The sequence below is a fragment of the Sardina pilchardus genome, chromosome 8, assembly GCF_963854185.1.
Source record: "Sardina pilchardus chromosome 8, fSarPil1.1, whole genome shotgun sequence".
NCBI classification, from domain to species: Eukaryota; Metazoa; Chordata; class Actinopteri; order Clupeiformes; family Clupeidae; genus Sardina; species Sardina pilchardus.
The window spans coordinates 7,065,067-7,088,356 of NC_085001.1; the positions used below are offsets into that span (position 1 = coordinate 7,065,067).

The 23,290-nt window shown below is 46.3% G+C and overlaps 2 protein-coding genes and 25 non-coding genes across 27 annotated transcripts; all 27 read right to left on the reverse strand.

Annotated features, from left to right (window-relative positions):
• Positions 1-112: 112 nt before the first annotated feature.
• Positions 113-223, reverse strand: trnal-caa (transfer RNA leucine (anticodon CAA)). Its single transcript has 2 exons — positions 186-223; positions 113-158 (listed from the first exon to the last, which is right to left on the reverse strand). It is a non-coding gene; the product is annotated as a tRNA-Leu (tRNA).
• Positions 224-416: 193 nt separating this feature from the next.
• On the reverse strand, positions 417-488 carry trnac-gca (transfer RNA cysteine (anticodon GCA)). The gene has a single exon. It is a non-coding gene; the product is annotated as a tRNA-Cys (tRNA).
• Positions 489-648: 160 nt separating this feature from the next.
• Positions 649-759, reverse strand: trnal-caa (transfer RNA leucine (anticodon CAA)). Its single transcript has 2 exons — positions 722-759; positions 649-694 (listed from the first exon to the last, which is right to left on the reverse strand). It is a non-coding gene; the product is annotated as a tRNA-Leu (tRNA).
• Positions 760-952: 193 nt separating this feature from the next.
• trnac-gca (transfer RNA cysteine (anticodon GCA)) lies at positions 953-1,024 on the reverse strand. The gene has a single exon. It is a non-coding gene; the product is annotated as a tRNA-Cys (tRNA).
• A 160-nt stretch (positions 1,025-1,184) lies between these two features.
• trnal-caa (transfer RNA leucine (anticodon CAA)) lies at positions 1,185-1,295 on the reverse strand. The gene is made up of 2 exons: positions 1,258-1,295; positions 1,185-1,230 (listed from the first exon to the last, which is right to left on the reverse strand). It is a non-coding gene; the product is annotated as a tRNA-Leu (tRNA).
• A 184-nt stretch (positions 1,296-1,479) lies between these two features.
• Positions 1,480-1,551, reverse strand: trnac-gca (transfer RNA cysteine (anticodon GCA)). The gene has a single exon. It is a non-coding gene; the product is annotated as a tRNA-Cys (tRNA).
• A 160-nt stretch (positions 1,552-1,711) lies between these two features.
• On the reverse strand, positions 1,712-1,822 carry trnal-caa (transfer RNA leucine (anticodon CAA)). Its single transcript has 2 exons — positions 1,785-1,822; positions 1,712-1,757 (listed from the first exon to the last, which is right to left on the reverse strand). It is a non-coding gene; the product is annotated as a tRNA-Leu (tRNA).
• Positions 1,823-2,016: 194 nt separating this feature from the next.
• On the reverse strand, positions 2,017-2,088 carry trnac-gca (transfer RNA cysteine (anticodon GCA)). Its single transcript has one exon. It is a non-coding gene; the product is annotated as a tRNA-Cys (tRNA).
• Positions 2,089-2,248: 160 nt separating this feature from the next.
• Positions 2,249-2,359, reverse strand: trnal-caa (transfer RNA leucine (anticodon CAA)). Its single transcript has 2 exons — positions 2,322-2,359; positions 2,249-2,294 (listed from the first exon to the last, which is right to left on the reverse strand). It is a non-coding gene; the product is annotated as a tRNA-Leu (tRNA).
• Positions 2,360-2,552: 193 nt separating this feature from the next.
• trnac-gca (transfer RNA cysteine (anticodon GCA)) lies at positions 2,553-2,624 on the reverse strand. Its single transcript has one exon. It is a non-coding gene; the product is annotated as a tRNA-Cys (tRNA).
• A 160-nt stretch (positions 2,625-2,784) lies between these two features.
• On the reverse strand, positions 2,785-2,895 carry trnal-caa (transfer RNA leucine (anticodon CAA)). The gene is made up of 2 exons: positions 2,858-2,895; positions 2,785-2,830 (listed from the first exon to the last, which is right to left on the reverse strand). It is a non-coding gene; the product is annotated as a tRNA-Leu (tRNA).
• Positions 2,896-3,088: 193 nt separating this feature from the next.
• Positions 3,089-3,160, reverse strand: trnac-gca (transfer RNA cysteine (anticodon GCA)). Its single transcript has one exon. It is a non-coding gene; the product is annotated as a tRNA-Cys (tRNA).
• Positions 3,161-3,320: 160 nt separating this feature from the next.
• On the reverse strand, positions 3,321-3,431 carry trnal-caa (transfer RNA leucine (anticodon CAA)). The gene is made up of 2 exons: positions 3,394-3,431; positions 3,321-3,366 (listed from the first exon to the last, which is right to left on the reverse strand). It is a non-coding gene; the product is annotated as a tRNA-Leu (tRNA).
• Positions 3,432-3,624: 193 nt separating this feature from the next.
• trnac-gca (transfer RNA cysteine (anticodon GCA)) lies at positions 3,625-3,696 on the reverse strand. The gene has a single exon. It is a non-coding gene; the product is annotated as a tRNA-Cys (tRNA).
• Positions 3,697-3,856: 160 nt separating this feature from the next.
• Positions 3,857-3,967, reverse strand: trnal-caa (transfer RNA leucine (anticodon CAA)). Its single transcript has 2 exons — positions 3,930-3,967; positions 3,857-3,902 (listed from the first exon to the last, which is right to left on the reverse strand). It is a non-coding gene; the product is annotated as a tRNA-Leu (tRNA).
• Positions 3,968-4,160: 193 nt separating this feature from the next.
• On the reverse strand, positions 4,161-4,232 carry trnac-gca (transfer RNA cysteine (anticodon GCA)). The gene has a single exon. It is a non-coding gene; the product is annotated as a tRNA-Cys (tRNA).
• A 160-nt stretch (positions 4,233-4,392) lies between these two features.
• On the reverse strand, positions 4,393-4,503 carry trnal-caa (transfer RNA leucine (anticodon CAA)). The gene is made up of 2 exons: positions 4,466-4,503; positions 4,393-4,438 (listed from the first exon to the last, which is right to left on the reverse strand). It is a non-coding gene; the product is annotated as a tRNA-Leu (tRNA).
• A 193-nt stretch (positions 4,504-4,696) lies between these two features.
• On the reverse strand, positions 4,697-4,768 carry trnac-gca (transfer RNA cysteine (anticodon GCA)). Its single transcript has one exon. It is a non-coding gene; the product is annotated as a tRNA-Cys (tRNA).
• Positions 4,769-4,928: 160 nt separating this feature from the next.
• Positions 4,929-5,039, reverse strand: trnal-caa (transfer RNA leucine (anticodon CAA)). Its single transcript has 2 exons — positions 5,002-5,039; positions 4,929-4,974 (listed from the first exon to the last, which is right to left on the reverse strand). It is a non-coding gene; the product is annotated as a tRNA-Leu (tRNA).
• A 193-nt stretch (positions 5,040-5,232) lies between these two features.
• Positions 5,233-5,304, reverse strand: trnac-gca (transfer RNA cysteine (anticodon GCA)). The gene has a single exon. It is a non-coding gene; the product is annotated as a tRNA-Cys (tRNA).
• A 149-nt stretch (positions 5,305-5,453) lies between these two features.
• On the reverse strand, positions 5,454-5,525 carry trnac-gca (transfer RNA cysteine (anticodon GCA)). The gene has a single exon. It is a non-coding gene; the product is annotated as a tRNA-Cys (tRNA).
• Positions 5,526-5,685: 160 nt separating this feature from the next.
• On the reverse strand, positions 5,686-5,796 carry trnal-caa (transfer RNA leucine (anticodon CAA)). Its single transcript has 2 exons — positions 5,759-5,796; positions 5,686-5,731 (listed from the first exon to the last, which is right to left on the reverse strand). It is a non-coding gene; the product is annotated as a tRNA-Leu (tRNA).
• A 193-nt stretch (positions 5,797-5,989) lies between these two features.
• On the reverse strand, positions 5,990-6,061 carry trnac-gca (transfer RNA cysteine (anticodon GCA)). Its single transcript has one exon. It is a non-coding gene; the product is annotated as a tRNA-Cys (tRNA).
• A 160-nt stretch (positions 6,062-6,221) lies between these two features.
• trnal-caa (transfer RNA leucine (anticodon CAA)) lies at positions 6,222-6,332 on the reverse strand. Its single transcript has 2 exons — positions 6,295-6,332; positions 6,222-6,267 (listed from the first exon to the last, which is right to left on the reverse strand). It is a non-coding gene; the product is annotated as a tRNA-Leu (tRNA).
• A 193-nt stretch (positions 6,333-6,525) lies between these two features.
• On the reverse strand, positions 6,526-6,597 carry trnac-gca (transfer RNA cysteine (anticodon GCA)). Its single transcript has one exon. It is a non-coding gene; the product is annotated as a tRNA-Cys (tRNA).
• Positions 6,598-9,513: 2,916 nt separating this feature from the next.
• si:ch211-170d8.2 (uncharacterized protein LOC571755 homolog) lies at positions 9,514-11,498 on the reverse strand. Its single transcript, XM_062543950.1, has 3 exons — positions 10,906-11,498; positions 10,638-10,782; positions 9,514-10,372 (listed from the first exon to the last, which is right to left on the reverse strand). Exons 1-3 carry the CDS (start codon positions 11,306-11,308, stop codon positions 10,018-10,020), a joined length of 903 nt encoding a protein of 300 aa, XP_062399934.1. The 5' UTR covers positions 11,309-11,498; the 3' UTR covers positions 9,514-10,017.
• Positions 11,499-12,255: 757 nt separating this feature from the next.
• hps4 (HPS4 biogenesis of lysosomal organelles complex 3 subunit 2) lies at positions 12,256-22,739 on the reverse strand. Its single transcript, XM_062542524.1, has 13 exons — positions 22,596-22,739; positions 21,808-21,896; positions 21,269-21,359; positions 20,176-20,319; positions 19,705-19,812; positions 18,973-19,089; positions 18,353-18,447; positions 17,773-17,845; positions 17,329-17,462; positions 14,698-15,556; positions 14,163-14,289; positions 13,632-13,743; positions 12,256-13,152 (listed from the first exon to the last, which is right to left on the reverse strand). Exons 2-13 carry the CDS (start codon positions 21,837-21,839, stop codon positions 12,981-12,983), a joined length of 2,064 nt encoding a protein of 687 aa, XP_062398508.1. The 5' UTR covers positions 21,840-21,896; positions 22,596-22,739; the 3' UTR covers positions 12,256-12,980.
• Positions 22,740-23,290: the final 551 nt, after the last annotated feature.

The following is a 23,290-nucleotide window of genomic DNA, read 5'->3' on the forward strand; positions in this document are numbered from 1 at the left end:
GGCTGAAACGGCGGGCGCGAGGCTGAGAGCTGGCATCCTTTTTTGTGGAGACGTCGAAAAATCTGCGCTGGCAGACGGTTTAGGTAGGCATGTCACTCGAAATAAAAGCCTATGTCAGAAGTGGGATTCGAACCCACGCCTCCATTCGGAGACCAGAAATCCCTTGACTGAGGAAGGCACATCGCCTTGAGTCTGGCGCCTTAAACCGCTCGGCCATCCTGACTGGCACAGCTGAGGTGACGCGGGCTGCTCGAAGGTTGCGGCCTTCGCGGACGAGCAGCCTTTGATTTCGTTTTCAGCTGAGGCTTTTGCTTTCAGGTCTCTGAGTGGCCGGTTTGCCAGGCTGACACAACAACGGTAAAACAGACAGGCAGACGCACACAGCTGGCGAAGAGGCCCGCTTGTGAGCATGTTTTAGGGGGCACCAGGATTTGAACCTGGGACCTCTTGATCTGCAGTCAAATGCTCTACCACTGAGCTATACCCCCTGCACAGCACGGTGGAGCGCGGTTGGTGCTCTGTTTGTATCACGCTGTGGCTGAAACGGCAGGCGGGAGGCTGAGAGCTGGCATCCTTTTTTGTGGAGACATCGAAAAATCTGCGCTGGCAGACGGTTTAGGTAGGCATGTCACTCGAAATAAAAGCCTATGTCAGAAGTGGGATTCGAACCCACGCCTCCATTCGGAGACCAGAAATCCCTTGACTGAGGAAGGCACATCGCCTTGAGTCTGGCGCCTTAGACCGCTCGGCCATCCTGACTGGCACAGCTGAGGTGACGCGGGCTGCTCGAACTTTGCGGCCTTCGCGGACGAGCAGCCTTTGATTTCGTTTTCAGCTGAGGCTTTTGCTTTCAGGTCTCTGAGTGGCCGGTTTGCCAGGTTGACACAACAACGGTAAAACAGACAGGCAGACGCACACAGCTGGCGAAGAGGCCCGCTTGTGAGCATGTTTAAGGGGGCACCAGGATTTGAACCTGGGACCTCTTGATCTGCAGTCAAATGCTCTACCACTGAGCTATACCCCCTGCACAGCACGGTGGAGCGCGGTTGGTGCTCTGTTTGTATCACGCTGTGGCTGAAACGGCGGGCGCGAGGCTGAGAGCTGGCATCCTTTTTTGTGGAGACATCGAAAAATATGCGCTGGCAGACGGTTTAGGTAGGCATGTCACTCGAAATATAAGCCTATGTCAGAAGTGGGATTCGAACCCACGCCTCCATTCGGAGACCAGAAATCCCTTGACTGAGGAAGGCACATCGCCTTGAGTCTGGCGCCTTAGACCGCTCGGCCATCCTGACTGGCACAGCTGAGGTGACGCGGGCTGCTCGAAGGTTGCGGACGAGCAGCCTTTGATTTCGTTTTCAGCTGAGGCTTTTGCTTTCAGGTCTCTGAGTGGCCGGTTTGCCAGGCTGACACAACAACGGTAAAACAGACAGGCAGACGCACACAGCTGGCGAAGAGGCCCGCTTGTGAGCATGTTTTAGGGGGCACCAGGATTTGAACCTGGGACCTCTTGATCTGCAGTCAAATGCTCTACCACTGAGCTATACCCCCTGCACAGCACGGTGGAGCGCGGTTGGTGCTCTGTTTGTATCACGCTGTGGCTGAAACGGCGGGCGCGAGGCTGAGAGCTGGCATCCTTTTTTGTGGAGACGTCGAAAAGTCTGCGCTGGCAGACGGTTTAGGTGGGCATGTCACTCGAAATAAAAGCCTATGTCAGAAGTGGGATTCGAACCCACGCCTCCATTCGGAGACCAGAAATCCCTTGACTGAGGAAGGCACATCGCCTTGAGTCTGGCGCCTTAGACCGCTCGGCCATCCTGACTGGCACAGCTGAGGTGACGCGGGTTGCTCGAAGGTTGCGGCCTTCGCGGACGAGCAGCCTTTGATTTCGTTTTCAGCTGAGGCTTTTGCTTTCAGGTCTCTGAGTGGCCGGTTTGCCAGGCTGACACAACAACGGTAAAACAGACAGGCAGACGCACACAGCTGGCGAAGAGGCCCGCTTGTGAGCATGTTTTTAGGGGGCACCAGGATTTGAACCTGGGACCTCTTGATCTGCAGTCAAATGCTCTACCACTGAGCTATACCCCCTGCACAGCACGGTGGAGCGCGGTTGGTGCTCTGTTTGTATCACGCTGTGGCTGAAACGGCGGGGGCGAGGCTGAGAGCTGGCATCCTTTTTTGTGGAGACGTCGAAAAGTCTGCGCTGGCAGACGGTTTAGGTAGGCATGTCACTCGAAATAAAAGCCTATGTCAGAAGTGGGATTCGAACCCACGCCTCCATTCGGAGACCAGAAATCCCTTGACTGAGGAAGGCACATCGCCTTGAGTCTGGCGCCTTAGACCGCTCGGCCATCCTGACTGGCACAGCTGAGGTGACGCGGGCTGCTCGAAGCTTGCGGCCTTCGCGGACGAGCAGCCTTTGATTTCGTTTTCAGCTGAGGCTTTTGCTTTCAGGTCTCTGAGTGGCCGGTTTGCCAGGCTGACACAACAACGGTAAAACAGACAGGCAGACGCACACAGCTGGCGAAGAGGCCCGCTTGTGAGCATGTTTTAGGGGGCACCAGGATTTGAACCTGGGACCTCTTGATCTGCAGTCAAATGCTCTACCACTGAGCTATACCCCCTGCACAGCACGGTGGAGCGCAGTTGGTGCTCTGTTTGTATTACGCTGTGGCTGAAACGGCGGGCGCGAGGCTGAGAGCTGGCATCCTTTTTTGTGGAGACGTCGAAAAGTCTGCGCTGGCAGACGGTTTAGGTAGGCATGTCACTCGAAATAAAAGCCTATGTCAGAAGTGGGATTCGAACCCACGCCTCCATTCGGAGACCAGAAATCCCTTGACTGAGGAAGGCACATCGCCTTGAGTCTGGCGCCTTAGACCGCTCGGCCATCCTGACTGGCACAGCTGAGGTGACGCGGGCTGCTCGAACTTTGCGGCCTTCGCGGACGAGCAGCCTTTGATTTCGTTTTCAGCTGAGGCTTTTGCTTTCAGGTCTCTGAGTGGCCGGTTTGCCAGGTTGACACAACAACGGTAAAACAGACAGGCAGACGCACACAGCTGGCGAAGAGGCCCGCTTGTGAGCATGTTTAAGGGGGCACCAGGATTTGAACCTGGGACCTCTTGATCTGCAGTCAAATGCTCTACCACTGAGCTATACCACCTGCACAGCACGGTGGAGCGCGGTTGGTGCTCTGTTTGTATCACGCTGTGGCTGAAACGGCGGGCGCGAGGCTGAGAGCTGGCATCCTTTTTTGTGGAGACATCGAAAAATCTGCGCTGGCAGACGGTTTAGGTAGGCATGTCACTCGAAATATAAGCCTATGTCAGAAGTGGGATTCGAACCCACGCCTCCATTCGGAGACCAGAAATCCCTTGACTGAGGAAGGCACATCGCCTTGAGTCTGGCGCCTTAGACCGCTCGGCCATCCTGACTGGCACAGCTGAGGTGACGCGGGCTGCTCGAAGGTTGCGGCCTTCGCGGACGAGCAGCCTTTGATTTCGTTTTCAGCTGAGGCTTTTGCTTTCAGGTCTCTGAGTGGCCGGTTTGCCAGGCTGACACAACAACGGTAAAACAGACAGGCAGACGCACACAGCTGGCGAAGAGGCCCGCTTGTGAGCATGTTTTAGGGGGCACCAGGATTTGAACCTGGGACCTCTTGATCTGCAGTCAAATGCTCTACCACTGAGCTATACCCCCTGCACAGCACGGTGGAGCGCGGTTGGTGCTCTGTTTGTATCACGCTGTGGCTGAAACGGCGGGCGGGAGGCTGAGAGCTGGCATCCTTTTTTGTGGAGACATCGAAAAATCTGCGCTGGCAGACGGTTTAGGTAGGCATGTCACTCGAAATAAAAGCCTATGTCAGAAGTGGGATTCGAACCCACTCCTCCATTCGGAGACCAGAAATCCCTTGACTGAGGAAGGCACATCGCCTTGAGTCTGGCGCCTTAGACCGCTCGGCCATCCTGACTGGCACAGCTGAGGTGACGCGGGCTGCTCGAAGGTTGCGGCCTTCGCGGACGAGCAGCCTTTGATTTCGTTTTCAGCTGAGGCTTTTGCTTTCAGGTCTCTGAGTGGCCGGTTTGCCAGGCTGACACAACAACGGTAAAACAGACAGGCAGACGCACACAGCTGGCGAAGAGGCCCGCTTGTGAGCATGTTTTAGGGGGCACCAGGATTTGAACCTGGGACCTCTTGATCTGCAGTCAAATGCTCTACCACTGAGCTATACCCCCTGCACAGCACGGTGGAGCGCGGTTGGTGCTCTGTTTGTATCACGCTGTGGCTGAAACGGCGGGGGCGAGGCTGAGAGCTGGCATCCTTTTTTGTGGAGACATCGAAAAATCTGCGCTGGCAGACGGTTTAGGTAGGCATGTCACTCGAAATAAAAGCCTATGTCAGAAGTGGGATTCGAACCCACGCCTCCATTCGGAGACCAGAAATCCCTTGACTGAGGAAGGCACATCGCCTTGAGTCTGGCGCCTTAGACCGCTCGGCCATCCTGACTGGCACAGCTGAGGTGACGCGGGCTGCTCGAAGGTTGCGGCCTTCGCGGACGAGCAGCCTTTGATTTCGTTTTCAGCTGAGGCTTTTGCTTTCAGGTCTCTGAGTGGCCGGTTTGCCAGGCTGACACAACAACGGTAAAAAAGACAGGCAGACGCACACAGCTGGCGAAGAGGCCCGCTTGTGAGCATGTTTTAGGGGGCACCAGGATTTGAACCTGGGACCTCTTGATCTGCAGTCAAATGCTCTACCACTGAGCTATACCCCCTGCACAGCATGGTGGAGCGCGGTTGGTGCTCTGTTTGTATCACGCTGTGGCTGAAACGGCGGGCGCGAGGCTGAGAGCTGGCATCCTTTTTTGTGGAGACATCGAAAAATCTGCGCTGGCAGACGGTTTAGGTAGGCATGTCACTCGAAATAAAAGCCTATGTCAGAAGTGGGATTCGAACCCACGCCTCCATTCGGAGACCAGAAATCCCTTGACTGAGGAGGGCACATCGCCTTGAGTCTGGCGCCTTAGACCGCTCGGCCATCCTGACTGGCACAGCTGAGGTGACGCGGGCTGCTCGAAGGTTGCGGCCTTCGCGGACGAGCAGCCTTTGATTTCGTTTTCAGCTGAGGCTTTTGCTTTCAGGTCTCTGAGTGGCCGGTTTGCCAGGCTGACACAACAACGGTAAAACAGACAGGCAGACGCACACAGCTGGCGAAGAGGCCCGCTTGTGAGCATGTTTTAGGGGGCACCAGGATTTGAACCTGGGACCTCTTGATCTGCAGTCAAATGCTCTACCACTGAGCTATACCCCCTGCACAGCATGGTGGAGCGCGGTTGGTCCTCTGTTTGTATCACGCTGTGGCTGAAACGGCAGGCGCGAGGCTGAGAGCTGGCATCCTTTTTTGTGGAGACATCGAAAAATCTGCGCTGCGGCGAAGAGGCCCGCTTGTGAGCATGTTTTAGGGGGCACCAGGATTTGAACCTGGGACCTCTTGATCTGCAGTCAAATGCTCTACCACTGAGCTATACCCCCTGCACAGCATGGTGGAGCGCGGTTGGTGCTCTGTTTGTATCACGCTGTGGCTGAAACGGCGGGCGCGAGGCTGAGAGCTGGCATCCTTTTTTGTGGAGACATCGAAAAATCTGCGCTGGCAGACGGTTTAGGTAGGCATGTCACTCGAAATAAAAGCCTATGTCAGAAGTGGGATTCGAACCCACGCCTCCATTCGGACACCAGAAATCCCTTGACTGAGGAAGGCACATCGCCTTGAGTCTGGCGCCTTAGACCGCTCGGCCATCCTGACTGGCACAGCTGAGGTGACGCGGGCTGCTCGAAGGTTGCGGCCTTCGCGGACGAGCAGCCTTTGATTTCGTTTTCAGCGGAGGCTTTTGCTTTCAGGTCTCTGAGTGGCCGGTTTGCCAGGCTGACACAACAACGGTAAAACAGACAGGCAGACGCACACAGCTGGCGAAGAGGCCCGCTTGTGAGCATGTTTTAGGGGGCACCAGGATTTGAACCTGGGACCTCTTGATCTGCAGTCAAATGCTCTACCACTGAGCTATACCCCCTGCACAGCATGGTGGAGCGCGGTTGGTGCTCTGTTTGTATCACGCTGTGGCTGAAACGGCGGGCGCGAGGCTGAGAGCTGGCATCCTTTTTTGTGGAGACATCGAAAAATCTGCGCTGGCAGACGGTTTAGGTAGGCATGTCACTCGAAATAAAAGCCTATGTCAGAAGTGGGATTCGAACCCACGCCTCCATTCGGAGACCAGAAATCCCTTGACTGAGGAAGGCACATCGCCTTGAGTCTGGCGCCTTAGACCGCTCGGCCATCCTGACTGGCACAGCTGAAGTGACGCGGGCTGCTCGAAGTTTGCGGCCTTCGCGGACGAGCAGCCTTTGATTTCGTTTTCAGCTGAGGCTTTTGCTTTCATGTCTCTGAGTGGCCGGTTTGCCAGGCTGACACAACAACGGTAAAACAGACAGGCAGACGCACACAGCTGGCGAAGAGGCCCGCTGGTGAGCATGTTAAAGGGGGCACCAGGATTTGAACCTGGGACCTCTTGATCTGCAGTCAAATGCTCTACCACTGAGCTATGCCCCCTGCACAGCTTGGTGAAGCGCGGTTGGTGCTCTGATTGTATCACGCTGTGGCTGAAACGGCGGGCGCGAGGCTGAGAGCTGGCATCCTTTTTTGTGGAGACATCGAAAAATCTGCGCTGGCAGACGGTTTAGGTAGTTTTCGCGGACGAGCACACACTGTCATCGGCCCTTTCGTTTTCAGTTGAGGCTTTTGCTTTCAGGTCTCTGAGTGGCCAGTTTGCCAGGCTGACACGACAACGGTAAAACAGACAGGCAAGCGCACACAGCTGCCGCAGAGGCCTGCTTGTGAGCATGTTTATAGGGCTATATGTTATCAAGTAGGCCTATACTAAATAATGTAGTCAAAATGATAACTTTTTGTTGGTTTAAAACAAAACATGTTAAGAATTGAGAAAATCCATGGTTCTACATCATTGTTGGCAAAATTATCATGATAGCCTACATATTTCAGCCATATCTGGTTTAGTCTTGAGTAGGCCTAGGTTACTTTTCTATAAATGAGTTTTCTTTAGGCCTTATAGACTATATTGTAATATTTTATAATGTTTGAAATATATTTATCACAGTTTATCAATAGTTCTCATAAAAGTCATCAGATGTCATCATTTAAGGAGTTATTTTTTGAAAAATGCCCCCGGACCGCCCTAGTATATTGCATTTATGAAGTGCACAGTAGCAGACACTACAGTACCTTAACTAAACACTAGAGCAGCAGTTCACAAACCCTTTTCCCCCACGGACCACTTTCTACATCCTGACTAGGGTTGCGCAGCGGCGGGGGGGGGGGGGTATATTTTCCTGCTTTTTTGTCCTTTGCCAATCACATCCCTGAATACAGTCTACTGTATATTAAATATTTCAGTGATTTCCCCCTTCTCTATTGCTGAAACGATGTGCTGATTGTCTTTGATTACATTTGGAAGGTGCTAAGCATCTCAAACCCATCACTATGATAAGAGAAGACATCAATTACTCAATAACCCAGTAGATGTTGGGAATCTATTGTCGTTGAATATGTTTTAATTAATTGAATCAATCTATCAATCTATCAGACTGGTGAACATTTAATTATTTTTAACAAATAATCCTGTCAGAGATGCTAACAGCTACAGTTCACACATTTGAATGGTCTCCCTGAGATGGTATAGTGAAAGGTTCATATAAGTAGCTCATTTCAAGATTAACCACCTCCAGAGAAACATCCTCCAACAGAGCAGATAACCAAACTGCACTTGTGTAAGTACTACTTCTAAAATGCTTAAATAATATTTGTGATTATAATTTGTTCTCATATATTCTTGCTTTGTAATTGTGCAAAAACAGAACATAGGTTTGCACATAGTGATGGTTGTAGTAATTACTCACATTCATTTTTGCAATTTACAGGGTTAGACAGCAGTCTGACGTACGCTATAGACACTGCAGACCATGGGCAATGGAACATCCAGCCATCGTCAGTCTCAGCCATTAGGGAAAAAAAACCGTGTTCATGCATACAAAGAGGACAGAGCAAAGCTGGAGGACGCCCTAGGCAGACCGGAAGATGACCTGTGGAGAGTTACTTCATGCAAGGAAGGCCCAAAACGTTTTTTGCGGAGCAGGAGCTGCCGGAACCGCTATGTAAATCTAACTGTGGATGATGCCGATGATCACAAGATCTGGACCTCGTGGGAAGCCTGCAACAATGCTTTTGAAGAGGAAAAGCACTTGTAAATAGAACTCTGGACACTTTGGTGATTTGTTTTCTGTTGATGCTAAACACCAAAGATCTTGAAGCGTAGTGCTCTAAACTCTTTGCTTGACACTCTTTACACTTTGACCAAGTCAAGTGGATACTACAGCTTATTCCGTAACAGCTACAACAGTGTTTTGCTTTCTTATTAGGCTATTTCTACATTTACATTACATTTATTCATTTTGTAATTAATTATTGATCATTGATTATTGTGGATATTGACCATTTGATTGTGGGTTTAGATAGATTACCGGTAAGCCATCTATCAAAAACTTTTGCCTATACCGATCACTTCAGTCCAGATGGTTTTTTTCTAGAGTTCAGTTCTGGATTCCCTAATTGCATGTGTAGCTAATATCATCTGGCTAATTATGTATGACATGTCTGGACCTCGATCAACAACCCTTGAGATTAAGTCTGTTAAGATTATGTAAAGTTGTCAGATAAGTAAACTGTTATCTGCATTTGGTGGTGGCAGGCCCTGGGGTAGGCCATCAAAATAAATATGTCCAATAAGCCTGTTGTACTTAGTTGTATTCCTTACTACTGATGAACTAGGAGAATAAATAGCTCATACAATGAGAGAGTTATTATAACTATGACTACACATAGTGTGATTGTTTTACTGACCAACGGTAAACCATACCATACAACTGCTCTCTCCACACACTGACCAAAACTCTTGTAAAATGGAGGCATAAAAAGGTGATGTGCATGTCATGACATCATCATGAAATGTTTTTTAACTGCATTCCACTTAAAAGGAGAAGCTACTATGGACCTATGAAGAGAAGTGTGAATTGTTAGCATGTCCATTTACCCATGATTTTGGTAGTTGTTTAGCAAATATACTGTAGATATAAGAAACAAGGTTCACCGGAGCAACTCAGATGTACTCAACTCAGAGTCTGATGAAGACGTGGCAAACGTCGAAACGTTAGTCCTACAATGTTGCCAACTTAAATAAATATCTAAAAACTTCACATCTGAGTTGCTCCGGTGAACCTTGTTTCTTCATTATAGTTTGTCCTCTCCCGTTGACGCACCAGATAGTGATTTCAGAAGCGCGGAGGACTTTTTGCTATTTCTACGTGATACTGTTTATACAGTATACTGTTTGTAAAACATCACAAGCATTGATATATCAAAGTACACACAGACAGAAGAAAATCAATGAATTAATAGATTTATTTACAACTTTACATAACTGCATGCTTTATTTCTTAAACATCCTAAGATGTAACCACACTGTTTCGTTTTAAAAAAAGACATGTTCATATAAAACTATGCTCTTATATACAGTGTTTAGTGTGATAACATCTTTTCTTACAAAACAACACCAATATAAGTTAATATATTCAACTTTCAGAGAAGTGCACAATAGCCCCTTTAAGATGGGCACTTAAGGTCCAAGTCAACTTTATGCAGCTGACCAGCTGAGCCAGGAGACAAAAGGGGGCATTTAGAGGGAAGTGTTAAGCCAGATAATGGTGAGATATTCACAGGCCATTCACGCTGGTTGTTAGTGAAGAGAAAGGAGAGTAGACCATAGGATTTGAGAGCTTGGATACTCATTCGTTGCCCTCCAACTGTAGGTTCATTGTTTGTGCATGCATGCACACGTTTGTCAGTATTAAGGGTGGTATTTAGCTCCATGTGATATAACCTTTTCCAACTCACTCATATCTACCTGTATGAGAGAGTGATAAACGGCGTGTGCTGCAATTTCACTTCATTCGCCTCGCATGGCACAGCTTCCCCACTCTTCCAACAATGCAGTGCAAAGCCGAGCTCTAACGCCTCTGGCAGGGGGCTGCCAGTCTCCCCTCCCCCCCATGCCATGCCCTCTGTGTCCTGCAGTGCCTGGGCCATTGCCTGGGGCTCCACTGTGGAGCCTGGTCTCGTCAGGCCCCCCACCCGCCGCATGTCTATCAGGCTGGGGCTTCCTTGTACTCCACCCACCATCCGCTGCACTGCCTGGAAGAAGAAGAGGAGATCCAGCTTTGTCTCCTCAAAACCATCTCTAGACCTTGAGTGATACCTGAAGCGGGAGAGGAATAAAGGTCAGGTTAGATGATGAACATTCAACTGTTTTTCTTTCCTCAGATGAAGTATGCAACCACAACCTAACAATGGCAATAATGTCAAAACAAACATGGAGTTAACATTTCATGACGATTTTTTATATATTGCACTGAATGGGTTTAGGACAATGCTAAGAATGAGCTTTTGATCAGTTTGAGAGTAATTAGCACAACATATATATAAAAAAATGGCTAAATACATTATGAAAAGAGAAGTCTCACCTGGTGGGGAGCTTGCGTTTGTCCAGATACAGTATTAATGGCTCTACTTTCAGATGCTGAGGATTTGAGAGGTGAAGGTGCATTTCAGCTCGAATGACAGCAACAGACAAAACATCCTGGCTGAGAATGAACTCTAAATCAGTGCCTGGGGAAATGAAAGAAATGATGGTAGTCAAAAAGACTGAACATTTTCATCAATAAATAGCCAACCAAAAGGAAAGCAGTGTCATTGTATTGATATCAACAAATCAGTAAAGGATGCTCCTACCATGATGCAGTCGGCCTTGAATGCCCTTCACACTTCCACAGTGGTATCCCATTTGACAGCATCGATATACCCGTCTGATGAAGCGGAAAAGCGGTTGTTCAGGAAAAATAGTCCGCAGCGCACTTCCCTCTGTCATGGAATGTACCCTGATGCGATACAACTTTTCCTGGCTATCCACTGGTCCGGTGGCCTCATTCCACGGTGCAGTCAAAACGGCGCATTGCTCCAGGTCAGAGTCCACACTTCCACGACGAACTCGCCGATGCGAATTGATCCGCAAATCCTTATTTTCTCTGACAGATTTGGATCGCCGTACCAGAAGTGCGCGGCTTTGCGCAGTTATTAATAAAACCATGACACACAGAAACAGTAAAATAATCCGTGCAAGATGTCCTGCGGCCATTGTTGTGATAGTTCCTGACGTTTGATTGTGTAGTTGATGACCTATGGTTTAACTTAATATCCCCCAGAACGTTTTATCCAACCGTCCGGCATGAATCCCTCCACGGCGCCAAGTGAAGTGTGTAAGTGGCTGGGGTTATACATTCATTCCCGTATCTCCGACAAAGCGTCCTACGTTTTGTGTCGGCCGAAATATGAGACCGGTCTCCCGATTTCTCCTCCCCCTGTTTTGTTCGAACTTTTAAGTAGCCTACCCATTCACACTCCCCGTCGGTCCTTACGGTGCGTTCGCATAATGAGGCACCCAAAGCACGTAGGTTCCAAGCCTATTCTCATTCAGCAGTGAGTGTAATGACCCCCTAATTACGCTGAATCAGGACCATTGCCAAGCGACTCATTAGCAAGAGAAATGACACCCACCGTGAGAGATAGTAAAACTTTCTTCAAGGCTCTTATTCAGTGGGTGACCTCTACCATCAGATCAGCAGGCAACCCGCCGAGCAATTTCAAATGAGCTCACCTCAACTGCAAAAGAAGATACTAGTAGGCCTAGGCCCTACTTACAACGCACAAAAGAAGATATCCTTTTACATGTTTATGTAGAAACGTTGTATTAGCTGGATGTGAAATCTCACAATATCAGATTTAAATATGATCCAGAATATGGTAGCCTACCTGAGATGAGGAACCGCGTCGACCGTCACCATACAGGTGCGTAATTTGACTAGAACAAATTGCCTCATGAAGAGGGACACACATAGCGATAATTAAATGCTACTGGTGAATTAGCATAAACGTGCGACTTTTAAAATAATTGTCTGAATCTGTTGGCAATGAAATGCATCCTTGTTTGGGCCCTTCAGTGGCCAGTGTTTTGGGCTGGATTAGCTGATTGATTAGCTCCAGTCTCCACCTCATAAGCATGTTCAACTGAAATTTCTCAAACCACACATTTAACATCTTTATTTTCCAGAAGGCACATTGTACAAAATTTCAGAAGTGTTCTTAATATATTAGAATCAATGTATAAAGACAAACAATCTCAGGCTTACTGCCTTTCTATAAATCCACTGTACATTTTGTTCAGGCCTGGTGCTGGCCTACTAACTACTCCTTGTCAAGACCATATGAATGGAGGGTCACAAATGGATTGAAACCTTGTGTAATACTGCGGGGTTTCCCCCTTTTCAGACTGTTTCAAAATGATCCAAAGAGAGAGGAGACAACAAATTGGGTAGAAATGCTCTACCCACAACTTTGAAACATGTGGATCAGGATCACTGTGTGAAAATAAAGCACCAGCAACATTTGCTATACAAATAACACAGCTTACAACATGTACCTAGTATAATTTAAGAACATTAGACTATTTTTTTAAGGAGTGTGCATTTGTGCATGTTAAATCATCTCTGTTTACAGAAAAGTGCAGCATGAGTTTCAAGAGTACTTCTATGATAAAAAATAAAACATAAAAAATACACAGTTTACTTGTGCAGCACAGGGGTTTAACCCTTAAAAAGACATGCCACCCATATCAGTACGAGAAAGGCACAGAGGCAGGAATGCGTGCTTTGTAAAGAAACTTTCATGTGTTGGTGGTGCACATAGGTGGTAAGATCAGCTTAAAAGCTCCTCTCCTTATCCACGACTTGCTTTTGAACCCCCCACAGTGCTCACAGTAGGTTGACCCCATGCTTGAGCAGCCGATGGCGGGCTTTGCTGGGCAGGGAGAAAGCGCTGTCCTGGTGGTTGGGAATGCCAGAGTTCCTGACTGAGGAGGCGTGCTGTAGGAAGTAGGTCTCCTGTGCCGTGCTCCGCGTGCCATATACAGCAGCCCCCGCACTCCTGTGACGGACACACACATTACATTACACATGAGAAAAGTTTGGATTGACCTGAGCGTGTTGGCGGAAGAGCTAGACATCGCTCGGCTGAGGAGCGCAGCGGTCGGTCACACACACACACACACACACACACACACACACACACACACACATTATGCTCATTATGTATGCAACCACATCACCCTCAAATAAGTTGCATGTCCGAAGCATACAGAACATTCCATACTTTTTTCAACTGACACTTTTTTCATTTAACTGACAACTTTTTATCCAAAGTGACATACAAGTGACTACTATACTATAAGTACTCATCCGTGCGTACTATATTCCATCAACATGACAATATGAGACAACACTAAACCAGAGTAATCTTATAGTACCAAGACAGTCAGTCAGTCTGTGTGCTCTGATCATTTAAATAAAACAGCGGCACCAAACCTCCCCCCAGACACACACACACACACACACACACACACTCACCTGACAATAGCCTCCTGCAGAGTCTGTGTTTGAGAGAAGTGGGAGTGGAGCAGGCCAGTGGCCCTCACAAAGGAGCGGTCCTGAGGTGCAACTGACCGGCCAGACAGGTTGGCTGCAGACACACAGAAAACACGTAGCGGGTGAATTGGTGCAATTGCAAATGGAAGAAAACAAGCAACTACACATGCATGCACGCACACACACACACACACACACACTTACTCTTGGTCATTCTCATCTGGAATATATGTGTACATGATCGTGAATGTGTTCTGGTTGCAGTTGTGCCTGTTTGTTTGTGTGTGTGTGTGTGTGTGTGTGTGTTTGTGTGTGAGAGAGAGAGAGAGAGAGTCAGGCTGAAGGAAATAATTGTACATTGAGCGTTCATGTTAGTCACAGCATAAACAATTCGTGCAGGTTTGCGTGTGTGTTTGTGCCCGAGTTCATTTAAGTTCAATTTGCATTTGAGCGCATCTTGGGAGTTGGGGAGTGTGAGAGATTATGTCTTTGTCTGTGTGAAAAGTCTCTTACTAGTGAGTGTGTTCTGGATGCAGTCGTAATGAGCGAAAGTATAAGGCCCAAGGGGCCCCTGGCCCCCAGCTGTACTGGTCCTCAGATGAGCCTCCAGTCCATTCAGAGACGCCAGGCTGCTGTGGTACTGCACGAAGAACACAACCAGACACATCTCATGAATGCAACACAACAAACTCTTCAGGATGGTCTGTGCACAGCTGCACATAGTCTTGAGTACAGTTTAACAGAGTCAAGAATAAAGTTAACAACATACGTACAGTTTCATCAGTCCCTAACCTGAAATACATCTGACAGACTAGTCCCAGAGAACGGACACAGTCATTATATAGTTTGATGCAGTTCTGGACTAATCAATTATTCAAAGTGTGTGAATGAGTATAAAAAATGCTGTGTATGTTTCAAATAGTTTCAGATAATAGAGCGTCTGTGTAATGCTGTGCATGTTTCAAATAGTTTCAGATAGAGCAGCTATGTGCACGCGCACACACACACACACACACACACACACACACACACACACACACACACTTACCACTTCCTCCACAGCAGCCTGGTCACTGAGGAAGTGAGGCTCCACCAGCAGGGCAAGAACCAGCGCTCTCACCCTATGCTGGTACAGGACCATGGGCAGTAGCACCTCCGACTCCGACTCCGACGACTCCGACAGCTCTCCCACCCCACCGTCCCCTCTGCCCTGCATCCCATTCTCTTTCTTCTCTCCGTCCCTCACACCTTCCCCACTGTTCAGTTCAATCTGTCTTCCACCGCTCTTCATTTTTGCCTTTCTGTGCTCCACATCGCTCTCCCGGTCGTCTTGTGTCATGTTCAGCTTCTTCATCTTCTTCTCTAGCATGGCGTCTGGGGAGTCCAATCTGATTGGCGACTCAGACCCGTTCAACAGCAGCTTATGATGGCTTGTGTCTGACCGCTCGTCCTCGCAGGAGTTCTGGTTTGAGTGGCAGCTGGAGGCTGGCTCCTTGTGATGGCCGTTTCCGGGGTGGCGTCCGTTTCCATTGTGCAAGATCAAGTCGGTCCCCATCTCCACCTTTCTGGCACAGCCATTAGCCGTCTTACTTTTCACCCCTTCCTCCTTCAGTTCACACGGCACGGCGATCATCCCATTGGACGGAGCGTGGTCATGTGACTTGGCGTTGGCAGGGCCGGTGCTCTCCGGCTGGTGAACGGGGCTGAACTGAGGGGTGGCGGCGTGAGAGGTGGAGGGAGAGGGGACAAAGCAGGACTCGTCAGAGAGAGAGGAGCGAGATGATGAAGGGGTCGGGGCAGGGTCCTGACTGGCAGCATCCGGTTCAGCGGGGGGCGTGTCGGAGAGAGTGCGTGACAGAAGGCGAGACTTTCTTGGTCGAGGTGGGGGCTGGGGAGTACAGTGAGACCTGAGAGAGAAAGACAGACATTACATTACATTACATTACATTACATTTAATTTGGCTGACGCTTTTTAACCAAAGCGACTTACAACATGAGACAAAACATAATATAGACAAAACATAATTTTGAGACAAACGGTGTATGACATTCCTTTTTCAGCATTAAATATATAACCCTGTGAATGGATTTGTGTTAATGTTTATACTTCAAGACTCCAGATAAGATAATTAGAGATAGGTACAGTACAGGCCAAAAGTTTGGACACACCTTCTCATTCGGACACCCCTTCTTTATTTTCATACTATATGACTATACAAATTGTAGATTCATACCGAAGGTATTAGAATTATGAATTAACACATGTGGAATTATATACTTAACAGAAAAGTGTGAAACAACTGAAAATATGTCTTATATTTTAGGTTCTTCAAAGTAGCCACCTTTTGCTTTTAATACTGCTTCGCACACTCTTAGCATTCTCTTGATGAGCTTCAAGAGTCACCTGAAATGGTCTTCCAACAGTCTTGAAGGAGTTCCCAGAGATTCTTAGCACTTGTTGGCCCTTTTGCCTTCACTCTGCAGTCCACACGGTGGTTGGAACCAAAGGTCTCCGATTTTGACTCATCAGACTAAAGCACAGATTTCCACTGGTCTAATGTCCATTCCTTGCATTCTTTAGCCCAAACAAGTCTCTTCTGCTTGTTGCCTGTCCTTAGCAGTGGTTTCCTTGCAGCTATTCTACCATGAAGGCCTGATTCAGGCAGTCTCATCTTAACAGTTGTTCTAGAGATGTGTCTGCTGCTAGAACTGTGTGGCATTGACCTGGTCTCTAATCTGAGCTGCTGTTAACGCGTGATTTCTGAGGCTGGTGACTCGGATGAACTTATCCTCCGCAGCAGAGGTGACTCTTGGTCTTCCTTTCCTGGGACGGCCAGTTTCTTTGTAGCGCTTGATGGTTTTTGCGACTGCACTTGGGGACACTTTCAAAGTTTTCCCAATGTTTTGGACTGACTGGCCTTCATTTCTTAAAGTAATGATGCCCACTCGTTTTTCTTTACTTAGCTGCTTTTTTTCTTGCCATAATACAAATTCTAACAGTCTATTCAGTAGGACTATCAGCTGTGTATCACCCCTGACTTCTGCACAACACAACTGATTCCCAACCCCATTTATAAGGCAATAAATCACACTTATTAAACCTGACAGGGCACACATGTGAAGTGAAAACCATTTCAGGTGACTACCTCTTGAAGCTCATCCAGAGAATGCAGAGTGTGTGCAAAGCAGTAATCAGAGCAAAGGTGGCTACTTTGAAGAAACTAGAATATAGGGCATATTTTCAGTTGTTTTACACTTTCTTGTTTTCCACATGTGTTAACTCATAGTTTGATGCCTTCAGTGTGAGTCTACAATGTCAATAGTCATGAAAATAAAGGAAACTCATTGAATGAGAAGGTGTGTCCAAACTTTTGGCCTGTACTGTAATTTACGGGAGTTAAATTAAACGCACAAATCTAACAGTCAACTACTGTGGTGACATGATCACCTCAGACTTAAAAAAGGTTGTACCAACACTTGAGGGAAATGTGATTAAAATATGTAAGTAAAATAACCACTATTTTATTACATTATATATATATATTTTTTAGATTTAGTATAAAATAATGGTATTCTACCAGCTCATATTATTTGTTTCTAAAAAGAAAAAAACTCCTACTTATAGAAATGTACAATGGACCTGGTTAATTCTCGGGTTGTGACATGTTTGAGACTGTACCTGCAGGACCTGTCCACAGGGGGGCTGCGCAGAGCCTGAAGCTCGGCAGGGGTGAGAAACACTGTTGTGGTTCCTGTGCAGGGAGAGGGTGTACCAGAAGCACAGCTGATCCCATTGGCCACGGGCCTGTGGTCCTACTCGAAAAACAGAGTGCGATGTTGTCAGTCTCAATGCTATGTGCTGATGTTACACGGTTGATGTTATCAGTCATGTTGGGTCATGGACTTAATATTCCCAGAAACCACAATTGCTGAGGAAAGACTAGGTGCTGTTCTCTAAACTGATATTGATTGGACGCTTCTGCTGAATTACTACAAAATATATGACTACAACTAGTGAATCGATAGCAGGTGGCTTGTCTCACACATGTAATAGTAATACAGTTTTAATTTAATTTAATTCTAGAGTTTAGTGACAGCAATTTAACATGCAACATATGCGTACCTGATTGTAGCTCTCTGTTTCATGGACCATCACTTTCACTGTTAAATCAGGAGGCATCTGAGTACTCACAACCCTGTAAAACATTGTGAAATTAAAATGTTATCAAAATAAGAAAAACATCATCTTGACAGTTGGTGAGTCATACAACTACTGCAGAACATCAGCAATAGACCTCTGAAGTTCGCCTTCAAACTAAAGCTACCATCTTTGCCCATATAAGGAGATCTGGTACGTTAAGACAGCACAATTTGAATTGTGCTACCCCAGAGCTAACTTGCAATGCAACTTGCCATAGGCAGTTAGCCTCAATTAACAATCAGATCTCCTTATACGGGCAGCTTTTGCTCCTTTTTGTAGGTGAACTTCAGCAGTCCGCAGCAATGAATCTGACATTCTGAATGCTGATAACTGATAAACTACACTAAACTGATAACTAAAGTTAGCCTTGGTATAATCTGTATCTGAACTTGTTGAGAAATGTCCAATAGTCCATAGTCCAAGACATTGAAGATACTTGTTTACCAAACTTGCTTCAGCTGTTTTTTGATCGCTGAAATGTAAAGCTGAAGCCATGATTTACCTGCCTCTGTAGAGTATGCATCCTGCCAACACCAGGGGGCACCGCTGACATGCCTGCAAAATCAGGGCGGCCTTCAAAAGTAAAAGAGGGTCAATCTGCAGGAAAGAGGGGAAAAAAGTTATAACAGCCAGTAATTGTAGAATGTGTTGTTATATATGTGTGTGTGGGGTAAATCTCACTGTAAATTCAGTTAATGTGTTGTGTAAGAGTTTAGTGTGAAAGATGTGGTCCATGTGAGGTCCACATGATCATTTACATGCACAGAGAATCAATCCGTTAAACTTTAATGACATTACAGTCGTAACCAGATTGGGTAGGGTGGTTACAAAGTATCTTAAACTTTACCGAGGCAAGCATTATTCTTTTCACTTTTTATTTTGGGGGAAGGGAGTCATATATAACACTAAAAAGTCTTGTCTTGGAAACATTAACTCACTGCTCCTGAGTTTTATGCGTGTGGTAGCATGTGTGTGTGTGTGTGTGTGTGTGTGTGTGTGTGACTTATCACAATGTGTGTGTGTGTGTGTGTGTGTGTGTGTGTGTGTGTGTGTGTGTGTGTGTGTGTGATGATGATGATAATCCCTGAGAGTGTGTTTAGTGTGGAATGCTGGGATGCGTACGTGTGTGGAGTCAATGGTCCTCAGGCAGCTGAAGATGTGGTGGAGCTCTGAGGAGCCTCCCTGCAGGTGTGTGAGATACCTTGCCCAGCGCACTGCCAAATCAGCTCGACTGTGCCTCTGCGATCAGGACAGAGGGGAGGAAGGAAAACGGACTTGAGGGATGGCCAGACACAACCATTTGCCTGATGAAGACCCAGTAGGGTCGAAACGTTGCATTTTTTCATTAAACGGGAGCAATTTATCAGTGTTGCGGACATTACATTCCTTCCTAAGTTACTCTCCATTTGTCCTGCACCTGCAAGGTGGGATGTGCACACAGCTACTTTTCTTGATGGCCAGACACAACACCTTATTGTCACTTAAACCAATCATGTTATTTTAAAAAAAAGGTTAACCATTGTCATGGTCCACTCCTACATCTGCTCTATGTGCAATGAAAACAAATCGTTACTTTTCTACTTTATCTATGTGAACATTTGTCTGGCATGTGCTGTATGTCAAGTGATTATTTTTACACGAGTGCCATCCATTCATGCCAATGTTGTCATCTTTTGTCAGCATCAAAATATGCAGTTGTGCTGCCCATTCATCTCATATAATACAAAAAAAATGTCAAAAAGGCACAAGCAGTCGGTATAAATGTGTACATGTGTCAGTACACGTGTGTAAATGCACATACATTACTTGTATATGACATTTGTATAACATTCATAGAAAGAGACAGTACTGTACCTGGTAACTTTCTCGCACGGGACCATTGTAGAAACAGAAGAGACTGATCAACTGGTCTAAGAGTTCACACACACTCACATCTGGAATGTCAACAGGACAACTGAGAGCCTGAGAGAGAGAGAGAGAGAGAGAGAGAAAGAACAGAGACAGAAATATGACTATACTCAAGCATTCACATTTTAACATGAGAGATACTGGGGATGACTTTCCAGGTAAAGGAATGGGATAATCTGAGTTGACAGTTCAATGATGCTTTGAAGAAAAGGATGATTCCTCAGAGCCCAGCCATGGTGTTTGTGTCTAAGATAGCTAAGCGATTCACACACACACACACACACACACACACAGTTATCCAGACTTCCAAGTGACAATTTAAGGTATTTCAATGATTCGGTACGTTGCAAAATTAACGTAAATGTAGTAGGCCTATATTAAAAAATGACATTAAAATACTCTCCACTGAACACTCACCCACAGGAAGTGTTGCTTCATGCGCACGGCGAACTTGCTCCTGCGCAGCCTCAGCATCCGCACCGGTGAGAGGGACAGCTCCGAGACGCACCGGCACACGCCAGCCAACTGGCCGCACAGCAGCTCCTGCTGATCCAGTGGAGTCTGGGGCACAGACGGGGCACAGACGGAGCACGAGTTTGGGAGAGATCAGAGCCATAGAAAGAGAGAGTTGCGACACTCTTTGATGTTGCCGCCACGATCAAAAGTTCCAAAAAAACCTGTGCTGAATGGCTGAATCGCAGGAGGGTGGGATGTACTTCTGATGCTGGAAGGTGTAATCAATTAACTCATTGACTACTGACCAAGAGATTGGCTGTAAACAGTTCCAAAAGCCCCATAACGAGGAAATAGCCTGGAAAAAGCGCTGCCATTTTTTTCTATGGAGGTCTATGGGAGTGTCGCCACTCTGTTTTATCTACCGCTCTGGGAGAGCTGTGGTCCATATGCACACACCCTTAAGGGGCATTCACACCAAGAGCGATAACAATAATTATAAAAGCCTCCACACTGGCCAACAATAAGAAAGTCTCCCCGTGTTAATTAATGCGATGGCTAAAATGTGACGGGTTTCTGATTGGCTGTGATTCATGTCATTATCGTTATAGTTTATGTGTGAACGCCGTCATTCATATTAACAAGAGGGATATTTGCTTATAATCATTGTTGTAGTCGCCATTCTTGGTGTGCAGAGACCTTTGTCCAGGCTCGATTCCAACCCAAGAGCAAATGCTCAATTCAGTAGAGTACATGCATTTAAAAAGTTCACATCTTTTTTGTCTGTTTGTCTGTCTGTGTTAAGGATGTGTGCCTTAAGCTTCCAGTCTGAAGATTTCTTCTAGTTTTTAGACTGTGCTTTTAACTTATAAGAGAGTTCCTCATTTGTCAATTTCACAACCATGTCATCTTTTCCTTTCTTTTCCATCTGTAGTTTTTGTTTGGATGATAACAAGAGCTTCAGTAAAAAGAAAGAAAAACTCATTTTCGTGATCAGAAGCCAACGCACACACCTCCTTAGTGTAGGCTAACCCTTAACAGGGCCCTGTACACCTACCTCCTCAGGGTAAAAGAAGCATATGCCCGCACGTGTGGGGTCCCCTTCCTCTTGGACCTTGGACCCATCATAGAGGAGGAAATAATTACACCTAAGAAAATACATACTTGATCAGATTATTACATTATCATAGCCTAGTGATTAGATCTAAATTTAACTTGAACCTAAATTACCAAAAGAAACAAAAAGGTCTCAGTGTCAGGCTATTGTATAATAATTCCTGGACTAAGTATTTAGGACACTGGGGTGAGCTTTGATAAATTCCCCAAGCACAATCTGCGTCACTGGACGAAACATATTTTACCAAACTGTCTAATGCTAAGGTAGCCAAGAATTTTATGGAATACCAATAAGGTCTATCCCTTTAGGGCATGTTTGTCAGATGATACCCTACACAGAGAAGTGTGTGTATGAACCAAGGGTGCATGAGAAACTTCTGACTAATGCTGAGCATTGTGTGTGAGAGTGAGTGAAAGAGTGAACAAGAGAAACAGGGAAACAACAGGCTGAGACATAATTCAAAGTTTATAGATGACTACCTTGAATCTGTTGGACAGGGTGAATCGGCCATCAGATATAGTTCTTACTCCCACTCAGATACAAGTCGTCCTTAAGTCCGCCATAACTTCTGATGTGGGACCACAGAGCAAAGGTGCACTTATAAACAAAGAGACACGCAACACAAGTCTAGATAGATAGAAAGATAGATACTTTATTGATCCCAAGGGGGAAATTCAAGTCTAGCCTCATCATGTCCAACTGCCTTATAATCTATGGGCTTTCTAATTACTCTGATGATCTTAGAGACGACCAATTTAAGTCTAGGATGCTCCCAGTACAACACTGGTCCAATGTTAAATCACTGACTATCAGTCAAACGTATCTAGAGACCAACTTTAACCTCGAGATTTCATCGTAAATATACACATTGGCGTCCTCATAACCTCGTCGTTCAGCGTACTGTACAAAGTAACAGCCTATATCACGGTCACGGACTAAATCGATGCAGAAAGTCTCGAAATTAAAACACGATACAAACAACAAGTTGTGTTGAAGTACAAAAAGAGTAAACATGAGAACACATTAACTTCAGCAAATTCTCATCGCTAACATGGAGTGTTTCCCTCCGCATCAGTTCAAAAATGCGTAGCCTAACATCTAAGATAGTTAGCTAACTTAGCTTAGTATCAACCAACAACAAATGGTCACGTTAGCCTAAACAGCTGTTTCTAGAAGTAGCCTACTAAGTAAAAAAACAACAACGCTGTTATCATAACTAGTCTATAACGTTGCGCGTCCAAACCAACTGCCCTTTCCTAAAACTTACTTTTGCGTAGATTCCCCGAGACTACATCCACATTTTCTATGTTTCAGACACTTTGACCCAGTCAAGCGATTTGTGGAGGAATGTGTGTCACAAGAGAAGAATCATGTGAGAAAGAGTAAGGCAAGCATGCAGGGTCAAAACTTCTAGAATCACAACTTCCTCTCTGACCAAGACGTAGGCCTAGAGGTTTTATAGGCCAATAACCAATGATTTTGGCTTTAGTTGTGGGCAGAGCCATGGTTGTGGGCAGCACTGAACTCAAACAGGAATGCATTCATATTCAATGCACATGAGTTAACAACTGTTCTGTAGCTGTCCTGTCAACAATAGGATCTAGGCCTGGGGTGCTTTGTAAAATGTGAATAAAAAAGCTATGATTTAAATCATGTCAATCCCACATTTAATTGAGAATCCCTCAAAGACATCATATTAATTAATTTGTGGAAAATGGAAAATATGAGCACATTATTAATTTGATGCCACCATCACGTCACAAAAAAGTTTGGATAGGGGCAATAACAAGCTGCAAAAGTTGTGTAGGCTAATGATAAAGACAACAAAAGGAGTAACATTTCACTATGTGTCTCTATGTGTGTGTCTATCTGTGTTCGTGTGTTTATGTGTGTTTTTGTGTAGGCTATGTGTGCGTGCCAGCTTACCTGTATGTGTGTGTTTCTATATTTGTGTGTGTGTGT